Genomic DNA, 18,295 nt, shown 5'->3' on the forward strand with positions numbered 1-18,295 from the left:
GTGTACTGTACAGGGCGTTTGGTCTAGTGGTATGATTCTCGCTTCGGGTGCGAGAGGTCGCGAGTTCGATTCTCGCAACGCCCCAAATGGTTACTTCAAAGTTTTTACCCTTGTTCTAAACGTGAACTCTGAATTAAGTGTGTCTACGCGGGTTTAGAGGTTCGCATCGAACCGGACCGAAATCGCGAGAATTTTTGTGGGAGTCAGGCTCGACAAGCTAGCAAAATTTGAGCCGGAATCAAATTGGACCGGATCGGGTTGAAATGCCGGCCGATTCTCCATGAACACTTTAAACTCTTTAAGAATTAAGTGTTTTTAGCCTTGTTCTTAACGTGAACTCTGAATTAAGTGTGTCGACGCGGGTTTAGAGGTTCGCATCGAACCAGACCGAAATCGCGAGAATTTTTATGGGAGTCAGGCTCGATAAGCTAGCAAAATTTGAGCCGGAATCAAATTGGACCGGATCGGGTTCGAATGCCGACCAATTCTCCGTGAACACTTCAAAACTCTTTAAGAAACTAATCTTTTAATATCGTCAAGATATTTATAACATCAGTTTAATTAGTTTAGTTTAATCAATTTCATATTCTCTTTTGGAACTTTCAGAAACAAAATACTGAAATCTTCTAACAAAAACCTTCACCAACCATGAATTTTGCGCATCTTCTGATGAAAAACTCACCATAAATCCATGAAAACTTTGACTACAGAAAAAGAAAGAACAATCTCAGATATGAGTGATCCAAAGAATCAGAATTTGTCGTGACAACATTAGTTGCAAGGATGTAGAGGAAGGAATCTACAGTGAGATACTTAAGAGGAGAAACAATTAGATATCTTGTGGGTCACTGATTTGGAAATCAGCAACAACTTCATCAACCAAGGTATCAAATAACCACCTCTGAATCTCTACTCCTGCTTGGAATGCTTCGATTTCGAAATCATTCCACCTCCCAAGATAAGTACTCATGTCTTTGGCCACAAGCTCATCCACCATCAAGTCTTCGATGCTATTCCATCCCGATATCTCATCGTAGAGTTCGTGTGACAAGTCTTTGGCAGCAAGCACAACACCTTTCGACCACATTCGGAAACCTGCTCGGAAATAGTGACTATATTTAGTTTCCAAGCACTCGTTCACTGCATCAAAAATTATCTTCCTCCTCATCCTTCTGTGCCTTTCCTCTACTTCACAAGCAGTCAAGCTTTGATTCTCCTCTAATTTTTCAAAGAGAAGGGGATCAAAGATCTCATCAGATTGGTCCATAAAGTAAAGTATTAGATCATCAAAAATAAACTCTGAGATGGTTAATATTTCCTTCACGTACTCCAGTCCACCCCACAGAGTTTCAGCACGATCTCTTATGCCGATTTCTGAGACTAGACCCAAGTCTAAGATCTGCTTATTTGAGGATGCTAAATCAGATAATTCCATCTCACATTCTGCTGACAAAGTTTTGTCGATGCAATCCATCTCGACAATGTCTTCATCCAGAATGGAAGAATAAGACGAATCTGTCCTGCTACCTGGAAAAGCACCATCAAGTTTTATAAGCAATGGAGCTTTTTATAAAAACATCAAATGAAGAATCATGTAACATCTGAACAAATCTGTTATTACCATCGGCATTTTCAAAGCTCTCAGAGTAGCAGCAGCTTTCATTTGAAAATGAATTCTCAAGAATGGAAAGGGGACTCTGATCTTGACAACCAGGTTCCCTTGGGTCTGCTGTGCTACAACAGCAATCGATCCTATTTACTTCCTGATACTGGTTGCATAAGAAATAATCAATGGGTTAAAGTATCCATGGAGCAACTTACTGCTTACAGTGAAATAATATTTCACCATCAACTGTTCTTTTTACAAGAAAAAAAAATTGACTCAAGAAAGAACTAGTATTTCTAAGTTTTACAGCACTACCCAATTGCATCAGTGAAACCAATGAATCTATTATAAGCATTAACTTCCAGACAAAGTTGCCCTTTGAAAGAAAGCACAACCAAGTACAGAAAACAGGAAAGGCCCAGCAGACCAGAAAATAGAAAATCCACATCTAAATAAAGCTCTTCTTCTAACATGTTTTTCATGCTAACCCTGACTTTGTTACATAACTGATGCATGGAAGAGCTGTAAATGCTATAGTTCTGGAGTGCAGGTGATCCTAGTAAGTCAATTGTTCAAGATAGCCCACCACAAATATTTGGACAAAGGAATATCTTCCTGCATGATGGGTAAAGTCAATGGGATGCTCTAAGATGTTTCCTTTACAGTAATGCTCTAAGCCATAAAACTCATAATAGCAGTTCTAGGACTGTCTGCTTGACAGTAATGAACCAGCATATTAACAATATGTTCAAATGTGCATCTACTGTGGAAACCTAGTTCAAGCAATAAGGTGAAGCATAAACATAATGTAAGCCACTATGCATCATCTTTCCACTTAAAAGTATTCCATAGTATTTGGTTTATCCATAAATAGTAATACTACCTTACTATTCTAAAAGATACCTAAAAAACTAAAAATAGTACCAACAAAGGGATTACTAATAGCAATTATGCTCTATCAGACTATCAAGTGTTCATCAAATTGATAATCCACCTTCTTTTGGACAGTCACATATATGTTACCATTATGGTATATGAAATCCTCTAAAATGTGGTTGTCAAACTCCATCATTGCTCCAGTATAACTCTCTGTATCAGTCTCTGTTTCTACTTGGTATTTCAAGTTTGATACTGGTTTACTTCCAACAAACAGACGTCTATTTATTTAATTCTCAGTTTTCCACCAACCCAGTAGTTGTATTCTTGCACTCGAGCTCCTAAGTTTCTCATGGTTACCTCAACTTTATAGGCTGACATATTCTGTACCATATTTCAATTCGATTACCATCTAACTGGCTCTTCCCCATTCTATTTTGTGTATGTTGAAATCTGGCATTGTAAGAAAATAGTTTTGCTTATATTTGAAATGCTACACATGATGTTGCTTGAGTACATCAGTAGCACTCGGCATATCTTGCAAATTGTGCGATGTAAATACTAGGTCACAGAGTAAACTATAGAGATGTTACATATATGATATCACTATTTAGATGGTCAAGTAGTTAGAAATTAATTGATGAACAACAGAAGAAAATGTTGGCCTTGTGAAAGAAAATAGCAGATACACTCTTATGAATGGCTTTGACCAAACAGTCTACATAATATACAGCTAACCATAGGTCAGTATGATGCCCTAATGGCAAGCATGGAAAAGAGGTGAACTAAAATTCCACAATACAAGTTATACAAGTATGCATAAGAACAAGTATGATAACTGCATTTCTTGTGCTGCATTAATGCCACTATAATTATAGAAAAAACCAAAGAAAAGAGGTAAACTGACACAAATTATACTACTATTCATAAGAACAATGTACCTGCAGCTTATGTCTGACACAAGGCACCTGAGAACTAGCAACTGAACAGTTTGGATTGCTACTGCTTACTTCATCTTCAATAGACTGGACGAAAGACTCATCAAAAGTGGATGCTGAATCTCTTGAGTCAGGCAAAGAAGCAGCAGTACCACGACCTTCGGTTGATTTACAGCAAGTTGACTGAGTCTCAGATGCTAATTCTCTCAATTTCAGCTCCAAAAGGAAACCTAAATGATCACCTTTTATCGTATTCAATTTGCGAGAGGACAAATTTTTGCACTCTGAACCTGAAGCAGCTTCAGAAAAAGGATAAACGTAAGCCATCTTTTCGACAATCTTTTCTTCCTCGAGATTGTTTGAATGAGATCCATGCACTGGCTTTATTAAAGGGGATGTGAATGTGAAAGACACAACATCTGCGGCATTACTTGTGTTATCATCAGGCTGTCTCAAATGATTGTGTATCGCAACATTATGCTGAATATGTTTTTTTGGTTTATCTACTGGCATATTGTCAACAGAATCACGTATCTTAGAATAGGATCCCTGCTCCAGCAATTTTTTCTTGCCGGTGATCTTGTTATTCAGTATAAATCTATCCTTACCAGTACCAGCAGTCTTTGAACCCTTCCTTATATTGTAACAAACTTTACTGTTCCCTGGAAGATCATTTACCACTTTGTCCTGTCCAGGATAAGCATCCTTAGAGTGTAATTTTCTGTCTCTCTGGTCAGATACCGATGGTTTTGGAGCAAGCTTTCTTTCACTCGCCATGTACTTCTGTATCTTCTGTTGTGGTGCATTAAAAGAATCACCACCTCCTTTATTCTGGTTACTTGTTTGGTCAATTGACCGAAATTTCAAGGTTCTGTTGATATGATGTTCATCATTTTCCTCCACAATCAACTTATTTTTAGTGTTTGCGCTTAAGACTTCCCTTCTTTGGACATTCAACTTTGCTTGAATAGCAAGTGAAACTGATTTGCCTTTATCTTTTGCACCAGCTTGTGCGGTTTCTTTTATACCTGGTAAGGACTTGCTATTTTCTAAAGCATTCTGACACCTACCCAAATATTGTGACCTAGAAGACTTGAAAGCAACTGACTGAGCAGATGATCCAGATGACTCTGAAGGCTTTGATGTCTTCTTAGAGTTCGCCGTGATCTTTCTTGAATCAGAAACTTTTAAGGGACTTGAAGATGAGCTAGAAGACTGAAGTTTATCCTTGGTAGCCTTAGCAGAGATTAATCCAGGAGTTCTAACTAGTGAAATTAACTCGTGGCTGGTAGGCTTTGCCAATCTTGGAGGCAATGCTTCTACTTGGGACCTCTCGATTGGGCTGTTTAGCATCCTTTCGGGCCTTGACACTAGTGTTTTCCTTGAATAAGCACCATCTTTTAGGATGGCATTGCTGGAACGACATTTTCTGTTTCCACCAAAGTTAGCTCGAAGCACTTGTGAATCATTGATTGAAGTCGAATGTGGCTTAGAACTAACTGATGAGGGCATCGAATCCAAACCCATAAGTCTTGCTACAACTCCTGGAGCCCTAATCCTGCTTCCCTCTCCATCTGTGACTGAATAAGTATGACTGTGGTCATCACTGCTGGCCCTTGCAATCGAAATTCCTGACTTCTCATCTTCATCAATCTGGCAAAAAAACAACAAAACGAAAAGAACAAGTTAAGAAACAGGTACAAGTCATGTGACCAACTAGACAACCAAATCCCACCTGATGGAGTTGTGATGCCGGCGTATTATCATTACCAGTCACCTTCCCCTGAATTCCTTCCTCTGCAGAGATAAATGGTATGGCTTGTTGATGCCAAAAAGAATGGCTTTATCATGTAAAACCAAGAAGATAGACTTACCCATGGAAGCATTTCCATGGCCGAATGACTTCTTCTGCGATTTCCCAGTCCAGTCAATTAAATGAAAGAAACCGATACCACTCTTTGAATCCAACTTTTCCCCCGTCATCATCTTTCTCTAGCATCGAAAACCATACAAGGAGTAAACGATTGCCCGAGTAAACCACCTACATTCACCAAACCAACACCGCATCGAAGTAATTCAAGCTAAACCAAGTCAAAGAAATGAAGAAAAATATCAAAATCGTACAACAAAATCAAGCTATGCCTAGTCATATAAACACATACATTGAAGATTATCTCTTGCATCTAAAAAATTCACAGATAATTATGCTTACGCACTCGATCTATTGTGAATAAAAGAAACATATGATGAAATGGCTCAAAGGGATTGACTTTACACTAAAGCTACTCGACTCACGCCAATCAAACGACGTTGCTCCATCCAGATTCTCCCACGTCTTCAGAAAGAAGGAACTGTTGCGCGGAACAGCTACGAACAAGCCCCGGATCGAGGAGGAGGAGGAGGAGGAGGGGGGGGCGGAGAAAGGAGGCTGACCGCCTGCTCGTGGCGGATCATCGGGGATGAACAACTTCTTGGGTACGTGGTGGATTCATAGCGGGTAGGGGCTTCAATGTCAGGAGTGGAGGAAGATGACGAAGAGAACGGCAAAGAAGTTGGAAGCCATTAATGGAGCTATGAGGGAGACGCAGAGGGACGGAGTGGAAATAAATAAATAAATAGCAGATAACTTTTATTTATTTATTTATTTTATATTAATAGGGAAATAATAATTGATAATAATTATAAATAAAAAAAGAGAAAATGATAGCCGATAGGTCAGACGTGGAAGAAGCACGTGGTGACCCCACTATTTCCCTTGATACGTGTAATTTGAATGAAAATGGGAATGAACTTAATGATTTATTATCGACTCCATACCGAATAAAAAATAACCTTAAATAATTTGATTCTGATATCTAAGTTTGGAAATCGAAATCTTTTGTTGCGTTTCAAATAATAAATTTCATAATTTATTTAAAATAATTTTAAAATTTTATATAATTATGTTCATTATAGTTGCACATCAATTTTTAAATATTAAAAATAAAAATATAATTTTTTTTAATATTTTTATGCTTTTATTTATAAAATTGATAAAATAAAATAAAATTGATAGTTCAAATCGAAAAAGGAAGCTTTGAATCCAAATCATCGGTTTCAAGCGATTCGATTCTAATTTTTTATTTTAAAAATCAAATTTTAATAAGGTTACCTTTCATTCATTATCAAGCACTTTATGAAAAAATAAGAAAGTAAAATGATAGATTGGAATAAAAAATGATTATCTTATAAACACATAAATTGTTTTCTTGACTCATTTTGGGAGGAGTTAATGCATGTATTTTTTTTTCTTAACTAGTAGATAAATTATTTTCATGACTTATACCTTAATTATGATGGAATAAAAATATAAATTATTTTTATGTTTTATTGTGTATGTAATTATTGGATTAGTGACCATCGAAAGCTATCGTCCTCAATAATACTATCATTGATAATAAATTATTAATAGTGATTTATTAATCAAATACAATGAACTTCGCATTATCTGCAAGTAGGTAATAATATCAACTAAATAAAAAAATAGATCGATAATATATATGAATTATTCAAACATCACAAATCAAAACGGAATAATAATAATAATTATTTTTGGCAAAGGTATCATCCATAGATCTAAAATATTTAATTTAGAAAAATCATGATTATACTACTATTATAGGAAAAAATTTAAAACTAAAAACTAAAATCAAATAATGATATATTAGAGTTACAATGCTTACCTTTTGATGTCATCTAGAATGTTTTTATTTGATTTACAGGTATATTTAACAGGATATAAAAGTCAGATCTATAACGAGAACTAGATTTACCTTATCTTCTCTTACTATATTTCACACAGGACCACTAAAAGAGATAAATTAGGGATTAAGAAAGATTGAAAATATTTGTAATCTCAATGATCGGTGTATCGTTTCCTGTCTTCTTGGTGACAACATAGGGTTTAGGATGATAATTAGGATAGTCTTTCTATCAACGTAATATCCGAAGGAATCATACGATAATATGTACGTAAAATTCCTCACATCCAACCGTCCATTTCTTGCTGTAGCAAATCTCAACAGCGTATCCGCACACATTTCGGCAGAAAGTTTAGCCCTATAAGATCGATCTAAAGGTCCGCTACTTCACTCATCCAAAGCCCTATACCTCTCTCGCGTGCTCTCTTTCTTCTCCTCGGTCACCATGAGTGCCAACTTGGGAACGGCGGCCGAGCCGATCCTCCGTAGCATGGCGGGAAGGAAGATGGCGTCTCCGGTGACCAATCGCGCGAGCCCGATGGGGCGGCCTCTGCGGCTGCCGCCGGTGGCGAGGTCGAGGCTGATAGAGAGACTGAGGATTTCGTGCTCAGGTGTCGGATCCGGGAGCCGGGGTCTCACGTACAAGGACGCCGGCGTCGACATCGATGCCGGGTCCGAGTTGGTTCGCAGGATCGCAAAGCTGGCGCCCGGAATCGGAGGGTTTGGTGGCCTCTTCCCTTTGGGTATTTCCGATTCCTTGTGTTGAGTTCCAGTTTACTTCTTTTATGAATTCGATCTTGTTGCTTCGTGATAGTGTATTTTGATCTATGATACTTTTAGGGTGGTTTGCATATAGTGTTTTGCCCTGTAAGCCTATCCATATAAGTATAGAACTGCAATTTTTTGTTTCTTTGTCTAAGATGGGACTTGAATCACTCTTTTAAGTCAATTTGGAAAAAATATAAAAGGAGCATCTTTTGCTCTCAAGGTACTTAAGGTAAAGAAGATGTATCAAGAGAAACCATTTTGTCTCTGTACGACTGTTGTGTTAGGTTTACTTCGCTATCGATGTGAATTTGGATGGATGATTTAGTAGGAACTTCTAAGATACACCATTATCTTTGTTTGGATGCGCAACACAGTGGTGATGATATAAAAGGTTGTAATTTGTTATTCATGGGGAATCTGATATCTTTATGAACTGTGGATAGGCCTTGCATCACTACATTCTTTCTCCACATGTATTATGATACGATCAAAAGCAGCATTTTGTTGATCGATTAGCACTCACTTGAATCATAGGATAAATTTCGGGGATTTTATTTTCATTTGAATGTGAAATTTAGTGAAAGTTGTCGTCAGAAGTTTCGGTTTTATTTTCTCTTTCTTTCCTCTTTTTGGCTTGCAATTGGGACGAACAATGCTGTAGGAGTTGTGAAGACTGTTTTTCCCTTCCTTCTTTTTTGGCTTTCAATTATGAGGAACATGGTGTAAGGGCTCTGAAGAGTGTTGAAAATTTTTGTGGAACTCATTTTTGTTAACTAGAAGAAATTTTATTGAAACTATTGGCTTGCGGTTAATGTTTGACTGAACGACTAAAGGGTTTTGCACACCTTGTCATTTGTTTGTAGTTAATGTTACGTCGCTGAACATGTGGAAGCAATATCATGGAGTGCTTTGCAAGCAGAAATGCTAATTGAAATTAGCATGAATGGTAGTCCTTTTTAACAAAAGTTTACCTGTTGATCCAACCTCATCTTTTGAACAGGTGACTCATACCTTGTTGCCGGTACCGATGGTGTTGGTACCAAGCTGAAGCTTGCATTTGAAACTGGCATCCATGACACAATCGGGATTGATCTGGTATAAAATGTACACTATATTGTTTAGTTCGTTCCCTTGATTTTTAAGTTTAGTTGATGATTTATCATACTTCTTGATAGGTGGCTATGAGCGTGAATGACATAGTTACCTCAGGAGCAAAACCATTGTTCTTCCTAGATTACTTTGCAACGAGTAATCTTGATGTTGATCTTGCTGAAAAGGTATCAGTAGTCATCTTCATGGTTTGGCCATTAATAGCACCAGCATTTAGGTTTTACATTCGCTCGTACTTTGTTAATCTTTTAGCATCTCTAAATAATCTTCATGATTATATAAGATTAGCAACTTTATGACTTCTCGTTAAATCAATGTAGGTGATAAAGGGGATTGTTGATGGATGCCAACAATCTGATTGTGTTCTCTTAGGTGGCGAGGTAATTTTTCGAGACTCGCCTGTAAATTTTTTTTTTTCAATTCAAATTTAGTCCATGTTATACCTGGTAGTAATAGATCACAAAATTTTACCACTTCAGACAGCGGAGATGCCCGATTTTTATGCCAAGGGAGAATATGACTTGAGTGGGTTTGCTGTTGGCATTGTCAAAAGGGATGAGGTCATCAATGGGAAGGACATTGAGGCTGGAGATGTCCTCATTGGTCTTCCATCCAGTGGTGTGCACTCTAATGGCTTTTCCCTCGTGAGAAGGTTAGTAATCTTGTGCCAGAAGACCTGCACTGTCGGGTTCTGACATATAGATGGATTGTCTTTCTATTTAAGTTCATCAATATATTAAAATCTTGCTGCACCACTCTTGTTTCTGCAGGGTTTTGGCTCAAAGTGGCCTTTCTTTAAATGATCAGCTTCCAAATAACAATGGTAAACCCATTAGATTGGGTAAAGCTTTAATGGCACCCACCATCATCTATGTCAAGCAGGTTAGTCTCCAGTTTATACATGTCTTTTGCTTGTGATAATTTAGACACCAAATATGGATATTTCTTCACTTGTACATGTATGCAGGTGTTAGACATTATCAGCAAGGGGGGTGTAAAAGGAATAGCTCACATCACAGGTGGTGGTTTTACGGACAACATTCCAAGAGTATTTCCTTCAGGCCTTGGAGCTAAAATTTTTACAGATTCATGGGAAATTCCTGCTGTATTTAAATGGCTAAAAGAGGTACCCACAAGTTCGATTTACAAATTTTCCCACATTAGTTCTCTGTCTATTTCTTGTATAGTTTAAATGAATATTTAGATCTTGAGATATATGAATTCAGGTGTGAGCTTCGTGGGTAGTAGTCTGTTTATATTATTTCAACATTATTTGCCGATAACAACATCAAAGTTGACAAAGGTGACTTGGTGCAGGCGGGAGGAGTTGAGGATGCTGAGATGAGGCGAACATTTAATATGGGCATTGGGATGGTTCTTGTTGTAAGAAGCGATGCAACCGCCCGAATACTATCGGAATGCCAGGGTTCATCTGGAGCTTATCGCATTGGTGAGGTCATAGTGGGCGAAGGGGTCGAGTATGTATGAGCAAGAAGATACCTTGTCGCTTGTGGATGTGAATAAGGGTTCCATTTTTGTGATAGGAGGTCACAAATGTGGTAGAAAATTAACATGAATCCATAAACGTAGGATTTGACTCCAGGAGGCTGGCTATATATGCATTCTGGCATATATATATTTTTTTGATAATTACTATTATTTTCCTATGGATTTCATGGATGTGTAACGGACTATATTGATGTTAACATACCGAGGAGTAACCCCAAGACGTTATTTGTTAGTTTTTAGGGCATATAAAAAACTTTTGGATAAAAAGATGACTTTAAAATTAAGTTTTGAATTAGTAGATGCTGCAGGAGCAGTGATGCAGTATGCCAAAAAGGAAGAGACAAATGGATTCACAAATCTCAATCGGAACAGAATCAATAAAAAAAAATGGTATCTTTATATCATTAAGATTACATAACAAATATAAAAAGTAAAGATAATAATATCTTTGATCGGAGTGATAAATATTAATTAGTTTGTTTGTCTGATTGGTAATTTTTTTATCATTAAAGGGATCTAATTATTCTTTTTTCAATTACCACTCGACCAGATCCTCATTTGGGGGAAATAGATAGGTAAAAAATTAATGGATTCACATCGCGCACTAATGAGGGTTCGAAAAGATCGGGATAAGTATTTTTGTTGTTGAAGGGATCTAATAATTACTTCTTTTCTCAAATACCATTGTCCCACATGGGAGAAGTAGATGGACAAGAATGTGATGAATTCACACGGTTTCATGACGAGAATTCATACTCTCAATCTAAGGATGTTTGATCTGAGTGTATCTCACTTGGGAGACCTGGATGAGCAAATCGATAATGAATTCACATGATGTTATGATGGAGACATTGTTCTCGGGGAGTGTTGCCTGGATCAACGGTTGAGATGCGGGTGATGGTTCCAATTTAAGATACAAATGGCAGAGCACATTAGCACCACCGACCGCATCGTCGTCGTATCCGAAGATAGTAGGAAATAATTACCATCTGTTAATCGCTACTGACATTTCTCCTAAAATAACAATTGCCAGCTCCAATCCACTCTTCCGCCATCCTTAAATCCCTCCTCCTCGATCTCTCCCTCACATCTAAGCCACGCAAAAACCCGCAAGACAAACCTTCGAATCGATCCCCCTAGATTCTACAAGGGCCGACGGATGGAGCACCGGGCCGACAGCCCGCCGCGGTTGAAACCTCGGCGGGGGAGCGGGGCCACGTCCTCCTCGTCGGCGAGGCCGTGGTGGTCCAGCGACCCCGAGGCGGCACAGCGGAGGAGGATGGCGAGGTACAAGGCGTATGCCGTGGAGAGCAAGGTGAGGGCCTCCCTCCGCCGGGGGCTCCACTGGCTCAAGTCCCGCTGCTCCTACCTCGTCCACGGCCGATGAGCCGCTGCCCTCAGCCCTCCGCCCGCTTTCGTGCGAACCATATGCCATTTATGAGGTCTCCCCGTGGTCAGCCACATTGTGTGTGTACCTTTGAGACCTCATACCCCTATTCATCTCTTGATCATCAAAAAGATTTTATGTAATGTTTTGTTTAGCCAATCCCTAATTGTCTTCCTTAAAGATCTATTATTATTATTACTACTACTAATACTACTGCTTTCAAATAAATTGAAATTTAAGTGTCCCAATCTATTCTTCCAATTAAAGACTTAATTAATTGACTTTTATAAGAGTTAGGCCATTTTATCGAAAACAAAGTCCCCACCATGACACCCCCTAAATTTGTTGTTACCTGGGTGCCCTTTTTTCTATCTCTTTTACTAAGATAATTTGGATCACATATATTATTAAAAAAATTAATAATATATATATATATATATATATATATATATATATATATATATATTCGTATCAATTATCTTAGAATCATGTTCTAATTATTTTAGTGATTCTAAAATAATTTGTACCATTTTTATTTTTTTGAGAATTTTGCGATGATTAATTATTAAAATTAAGAATTTTTTTAATAATATTTATGGTCAAATCATTTAAGAAAAAGAATAAGGATATTTTTGTCTAAATAAAAAATAAGGGGCACCCTATGTAAAAACGAATATTGGCCACCATTTGTACCACCATCGACTTGCTTCCAAAAACATACAGAAACGGGAAAGCTGATATCTAAAACGATCAGTGATTGACACGAACAAGAGTTCGGAACATGAGGAAACAGCAAGCGAAATGGAACGGCAAAGAGTAAAAGGGACTGTGACTGACCATCGCTTGCAGCAATCATACCTGACTGTAGCTTTCCTCGATCGGAGGACTTCGTTCCGATACAAACAACAAGCAAAGTGTATGAACGACTCATTGAACAATTCAGAATGGCCAAGATTCAAAAAGAAACGAATAATAGCATGAATTAACAGCTATATGTTGCAGATTCATTGATCGAAAGAGTAATCTGTGGAACTGCATGATAGCTTCAAATTGCATAGTGTTCCCATCAGAAAGAACATTCGCCACCGTCGCCGGAAGATTTCCCAACTGCAATCACCAAATCAAACGGCAAAGTGAGTGTGCCAAGGTGCCCGAATCCGAAACCCTAACCCTATCACCAGGAATCCTACCGAAACCCAAGAGAAACTGATCCGGTCGACCCGATCCAGCAATCAAAACCACAAGAATAATCAAAGAATCATCGGAGTGTGATTACCTTCTTCCCTATGGCAGAAGCGTGGATCATCTCGGTGACGGGCTGGGCCTGGATCCCCTCACGTTGCTCCTCTGGAGGCTTTCCCTCCCGCCGGTTGTTGCAGATCTCGACCGTGTTGTCCTCCCTCCGCCTCCGCGTCTACGATCACCTGTACTTGCTTCGGCGCGGTCTCAGCTACATGCTCCCCCTCCGGCAAGTGATTTAGCGGACTGTAGTCATCAGAGGAGGAGCGGAAAACCACCAAAGCCCCAACGGAGCGACAGAAGAAACCGGACGACGGGAATTCTTTTATAGGGTCGGAAAGGCGGTGGGAGAACAGAGAAGTGATGCGGGACGACAAGACCCCGATGTGAGACATGAATTCGTAAGCAACCCACCTTCGCACCTGACGCTAACGCTATGGGCCCCATTACAAACTTTGTTCCACTCATTACAAAGCGAGTTTCTGAGCAAAACTTGGAATCTAAAAAGCGAAGGGAGCAGGTGGGGCAGCGCATCCCGTTAAATATAAGTGAACCATTTACGTGGCAATCTATGAGTGCACCATACTGGAGGAGTTGATGACTAGGAGAGCGTTAGTACGGCTTAATCAATAGCGTTCCGAGGAGCAGGGGATGCGACGACAGCTATGCTGAGCCATTGACCAGCAAGTGGACCAAATGCTTCCTTCTTCTCTTGCTCCTAAAAATTAGGGCGTATAACGACCCCCTATTTTGTCCGATGGCTCTCCAGTCTGTCCGCCACTTCTTCCCGGAGCCAATTCCAACCATCCTTTGTTTTGTCCTCTTCTTCCCCTATATATCCTCGTTCCCGCATCCGTCTCTCTCGAACTCCCTCCACACTAGCCTTTCCAACTTTTCCCGCCCCACCGTAATCTCAAACCAGCGACGACAAGTACGAGGATGACCTCCGGCTATGGGCAGGTATCGAACCTCAACCAGCCTGCGCAGGGGAATAAGAAGAAGCTTGTCCTCGTCGCGGGCTCTGCGATAGTCCTCTTGGCCATGGTGGTCGCGGTGGCCGTCGGGGTCTCGCGACGCAATAATAGCAGCAGCTCATCTAGCGATGCCGAGCTCACAACCACGTCGAAGGCCATTCGGGCCATCTGCCGTCCCACCGACTATGCGGAAGAATGCCAGAGCTCCCTCGCTGCCAGGGCGGGCAACGTTACCGACCCCAAGAAGCTCGTAGAGCTGTCGTTCACCTCGGCGATGGACAGCCTACGTGAAGCCTTCAACCACTCATCCGTCCTGCAGGAGGCCGCGAAAGACCCGAGGACGAGCGAAGCCCTCGAGAACTGCAAGGAGCTGCTCGATTACGCCATCGACGACCTCAAGAACTCGGTGGCCAGGTTCGGAGGGGTCGATATGGCGAAGATGAGCGACGTGGTCGACGACCTCAAGGTCTGGCTGAGCGCCACGATCACCTACCAGCAGACATGCCTCGACGGGTTCGATAACACCACGGGGGACGCTGCCGACAACATGAGCAAGGCGTTGAACAGCTCGTCCGCCCTGACGAGCAACGCTCTCGCCATCATCGATGGGATATCTTCCGTCCTGGCCTCTTTCCAACTCTCCTCCCTCGGCAGGCGGCTGCTGTCGGATGACGAAGGGGAGCGCGGCGAGTTCCCCTCCTGGGTCGGCAACGACAAGCGGAAGCTTCTGGCGCTCTCAACGAAGGATATAAAGCCGGACGTGACGGTGGCTCGGGACGGGAGTGGAAAGTACAAGACCATCACCCAAGCTCTTAGCGCGGTGCCCAAGAAGGGCAATGCCACCTTCGTGATCTACATCAAGGAAGGCGTGTACAAGGAGAACGTGATGGTGGAGCGAAGCATGACCAATGTCATGATGTTCGGCGACGGCCCGACCAAGACGAAGATCACCGGAAGCTTAAACTACGTCGATGGCACGTCAACCTTCAAGACAGCAACCCTCGGTATCTACTTGCCTCAGTTCACGAATCCTGTGTACTCTGCGTTTCTAAACGTTCATTTTACATGATCGAAACTGCAGCGGTGGTCGGCGACGGGTTCATCGGCAAGAACCTGGGAGTGGAGAACACGGCGGGCGCGGCGAAGCACCAGGCGGTGGCCCTGCGGGTGCAGTCGGACAAGTCGGTCTTCTATCTGTGTCAGATGGACGGCTACCAGGACACGCTTTACACCCACACCAAGCGGCAGTTCTACAGGGAGTGCACCATCTCCGGCACCATCGACTTCCTGTTCGGCGACGCCGCCGTCGTGTTCCAGAACTGCCTGATGCTCGTGAGGAAGCCCATGGCAAACCAGCAGTGCATCGTCACTGCGCAGGGCCGCAAGGACCGGCACGAGGCAACCGGCATCGTCCTCCACAACTGCACCATCAGCGCGGACCCGACGCTCTCGTCGGCCAGCACCACGACACGGAGCTACCTCGGCCGACCGTGGAAGGAGTACTCGAGGACCATAATCATGCAATCGCAGATCGACGGCCTCATCAACGAGGACGGGTGGCAGCCATGGGTGGGGGACTTCGGCCTGAAAACCTGCTTCTACACCGAAATCGGCAACCGTGGCCCAGGGGCGGCGACGGCGAAGAGGGTGACATGGAAAGGGTACAAGAAGGTCGACCTGACGCACGCGCACAAGTACACAGTGCAGCAGTTCATCCAAGGGAAGACATGGCTTCCGAAAACCGGCGTTCCATTTACTCCTGGATTGATGTAGGAGGAGACCGGAGAAGCTGAATAGGTTTCAGACATTGGCATGCATTCAGTCGGTATTGGAGAACTAGAAAGGAGGTTTATATATAGACATGTCTCTTTAAACTAGGCATCCATCCCGGTCCATGGAAGACATGGATCGAGTGATAGGTCGAATGATATAAAATTTAATGATAATAAATTATGATTTTTTTTTTATAGAAAAAATGATGAAGAGATTTGATCCTCAAACTTCGTTTATAACGAGGGTAATAATTAGGGTAAGACTCGCATGACATCGGCTGGCCTAGATTATGCCCCATGGACCGACAACACTTGGTCAACACGGACCGGAAAGCCTACCAAGGCACATTAACACTCCTCTCCGGCTTGATCCCTCACGTCACGCCAACGACGATGTCAAATGCCACCAGAAGTACGATCCTGCTCCTTGCGGGCAAGCACACTAGGTAACGATAATTCTCACTATGAAAACTCTCGCGCCCCGAAAAAGGAAAGAGAGGAACAAAAAAACCCCCTACAGGGACGAAGACGGGATGCCTCCCATCGCGTGCCCAGGCGAGGAGTCCCCTCCCAGAGGGAACGACCAACCCGCTCTGATCGAACCACCGCAGCAGTCTCAAAGGTCGCTCCCGGAAGATCCCCAATCATTCGGACCCGAACCCAACTGCGTCAGCCCCAAGGCCACGACTTAAGATTGTTTACACTAATAGTTTGTAGCTTAGTTTAGATTAGCTTACCTTATTTTTATTTCAAGAGACTTAAAAAATAATATCTCTTTTTCTAGAAATTATTCTATAGATTATGAGGTCCTATTTAATTAGGTAAAATATGTTATAGATAGCGAGGAACTCTTATAGTAACTTATCCTAAAACTTTTGCTCTCATCTATAAATAGACAGGATCTCTATGGGCTAAAATGGGGGCGATCTTTGTAATCTCAATCGATGAGGGTAATAATGGCGACATGACGCGCCACGATGTCAGCCATGCCTGGACGACACTCTGCCCAAAGAGGGCAATAGCCGATGCGATGTGCGTTGACGTCACCCGCTCTTTCGTCGTTGTCTGACCCAACATGCTTAGCTGAGGCAAAGGAGAACGACGATCGAGGCACGCCCATGCCCTGCGGTAGTTCGGTTCTTCATGCAATGCCAACAGCAACATCAAACGCCATCAGAGGTACGATCTTGCTCCTGTGGGCAAGCACATCAGGTAACACATGATGGTACGATCCTGCTCCTGCGGGTAAGCACATCAGGTAGCACTAAACTTCCCTATAAATACCCCCGAGTTCTAAACGATGTGGGGGGGAGGGGGGGGAGAACAAACCGCTTCTCATCACTAACTTAATCGTCGGAAGGGTCCGAGCTTCCAACCCGACCTGTGTGCAGGTACAAGGACGGAATTACTTCTTCCCGGCGCTACGGAAAAGCCTCCCTCTCGACGCAACGTCCCGACCGGACCACCGCAATCAGACCAAAACCGTGTTGGCCCCGAGACCACGGCATAGTTGTTTACACAAACATAAATGATTACAAATTTTATGCTAACGTTAATTATACAAATATAAGAAAAGAAATCTATCTTTTGGTTGAATAATTAATTGTTGGAACCACTATCGAGAGAGAGAGAGAGAGAGAGAGAGAGAGATATGGGGGGTTGGTTTGAAATCAGCTCGCCGACGCTGGCGACTTTAAAGGTAGCGTCGTCCTCGTCGCCACGAGAAGCTGCGCCATCTTCTTAAGAGCGAAGTGGGTGCAGCTGGAAAGGGCAATCCAGCAGAGGACATGGTAAATGAGAAGGAATGCCGGATGCAACGACGAAGACGGTGTCGAGGCCCCGTCGCCGCCGCTGCCGAGGTTCCAGCCCTTTCCGCCGTCGCCTCCGCGGCCGAAAGGAGGGTCGGAAGAGGAGCCGACGCCCTCGAGCCCGCGGCGGGTGCGGCGCCAGGTACGGTGGTCGAGAGCGCGGGACGTGGCGGCGGAGCGAAAGGGGTCTGATCTGACGGCGGAGAGGGAGAGGGTGGCGGCGAAGAGGAGGGGCTTGGCGGATAAGCCGAGGCCGCAGGTGGCGGCGGCCGAGGACGTCTCCATGCGTGCGTCCGTTCCTCCTCCTGGCTATCAATGGGAGGTAGGCAGACGAGGAAGAAGCACAAATTAAATGAAACAAAGAACAAATGAAGGGGGTTTCATCGGCTCTTGTGTTTGCTGTCGTTTCATTTCGGTGCTGTGCGTGGCAAGGAAGAGAAAGGGGCGCACTGCACTGCACGGCACGGCATCGCCTTGCACGCAGCCGTACCACGGGAGCGGGTCGGATATACGGGACACCCGCATTCATCCGACCCGTTTAAGTCGAATCATCCACTTACTCCGAGCA

At 42.6% G+C, this 18,295-nt stretch overlaps 4 protein-coding genes, 1 long non-coding RNA gene and 1 other non-coding gene across 11 annotated transcripts; 3 read left to right on the top strand and 3 right to left on the bottom strand.

Moving 5' to 3' along the window:
* Positions 1–12: 12 nt before the first annotated feature.
* Positions 13–84, top strand: TRNAP-CGG (transfer RNA proline (anticodon CGG)). The gene has a single exon. It is a non-coding gene; the product is annotated as a tRNA-Pro (tRNA).
* A 530-nt stretch (positions 85–614) lies between these two features.
* Positions 615–5,990, bottom strand: LOC135626969 (uncharacterized). 6 transcript variants are annotated; one of them, XM_065132839.1, is made up of 6 exons: positions 5,716–5,990; positions 5,295–5,412; positions 5,156–5,217; positions 3,424–5,073; positions 1,622–1,763; positions 615–1,527 (listed from the first exon to the last, which is right to left on the bottom strand). In XM_065132839.1, the coding sequence occupies exons 1-6, from the start codon at positions 5,737–5,739 to the stop codon at positions 830–832; spliced, it is 2,694 nt and encodes an 897-aa protein (XP_064988911.1). In that variant the 5' UTR covers positions 5,740–5,990; the 3' UTR covers positions 615–829. The 6 variants fall into 6 exon arrangements, with proteins under 6 accessions (XP_064988911.1, XP_064988915.1, XP_064988910.1 ...); XM_065132838.1 differs by having other exon boundaries at positions 616–1,527; positions 1,622–1,769; XM_065132840.1 differs by having other exon boundaries at positions 617–1,527; positions 1,622–1,769; positions 5,295–5,461.
* A 1,552-nt stretch (positions 5,991–7,542) lies between these two features.
* LOC135626973 (phosphoribosylformylglycinamidine cyclo-ligase, chloroplastic/mitochondrial-like) lies at positions 7,543–10,714 on the top strand. The gene is made up of 8 exons (XM_065132853.1): positions 7,543–7,903; positions 8,929–9,023; positions 9,104–9,205; positions 9,359–9,418; positions 9,518–9,690; positions 9,809–9,920; positions 10,006–10,164; positions 10,356–10,714. The coding sequence occupies exons 1-8, from the start codon at positions 7,606–7,608 to the stop codon at positions 10,524–10,526; spliced, it is 1,170 nt and encodes a 389-aa protein (XP_064988925.1). The 5' UTR covers positions 7,543–7,605; the 3' UTR covers positions 10,527–10,714.
* A 2,135-nt stretch (positions 10,715–12,849) lies between these two features.
* On the bottom strand, positions 12,850–13,349 carry LOC135627096 (uncharacterized). Its single transcript, XR_010492534.1, has 2 exons — positions 13,211–13,349; positions 12,850–13,041 (listed from the first exon to the last, which is right to left on the bottom strand). It is a non-coding gene; the product is annotated as an uncharacterized LOC135627096 (long non-coding RNA).
* Positions 13,350–14,112: 763 nt separating this feature from the next.
* Positions 14,113–15,920, top strand: LOC135627616 (putative pectinesterase/pectinesterase inhibitor 28). Its single transcript, XM_065133741.1, has 2 exons — positions 14,113–15,151; positions 15,229–15,920. The coding sequence occupies exons 1-2, from the start codon at positions 14,113–14,115 to the stop codon at positions 15,918–15,920; spliced, it is 1,731 nt and encodes a 576-aa protein (XP_064989813.1).
* Positions 15,921–17,589: 1,669 nt separating this feature from the next.
* Positions 17,590–18,012, bottom strand: LOC135627617 (uncharacterized). Its single transcript, XM_065133742.1, has one exon. It carries the CDS (start codon positions 18,010–18,012, stop codon positions 17,590–17,592), a length of 423 nt encoding a protein of 140 aa, XP_064989814.1.
* Between the last annotated feature and the right edge of the window lie 283 nt (positions 18,013–18,295).

Source organism: Musa acuminata, chromosome BXJ2-11, assembly GCF_036884655.1.
Source record: "Musa acuminata AAA Group cultivar baxijiao chromosome BXJ2-11, Cavendish_Baxijiao_AAA, whole genome shotgun sequence".
Lineage (NCBI taxonomy): Eukaryota > Viridiplantae > Streptophyta > Magnoliopsida > Zingiberales > Musaceae > Musa > Musa acuminata.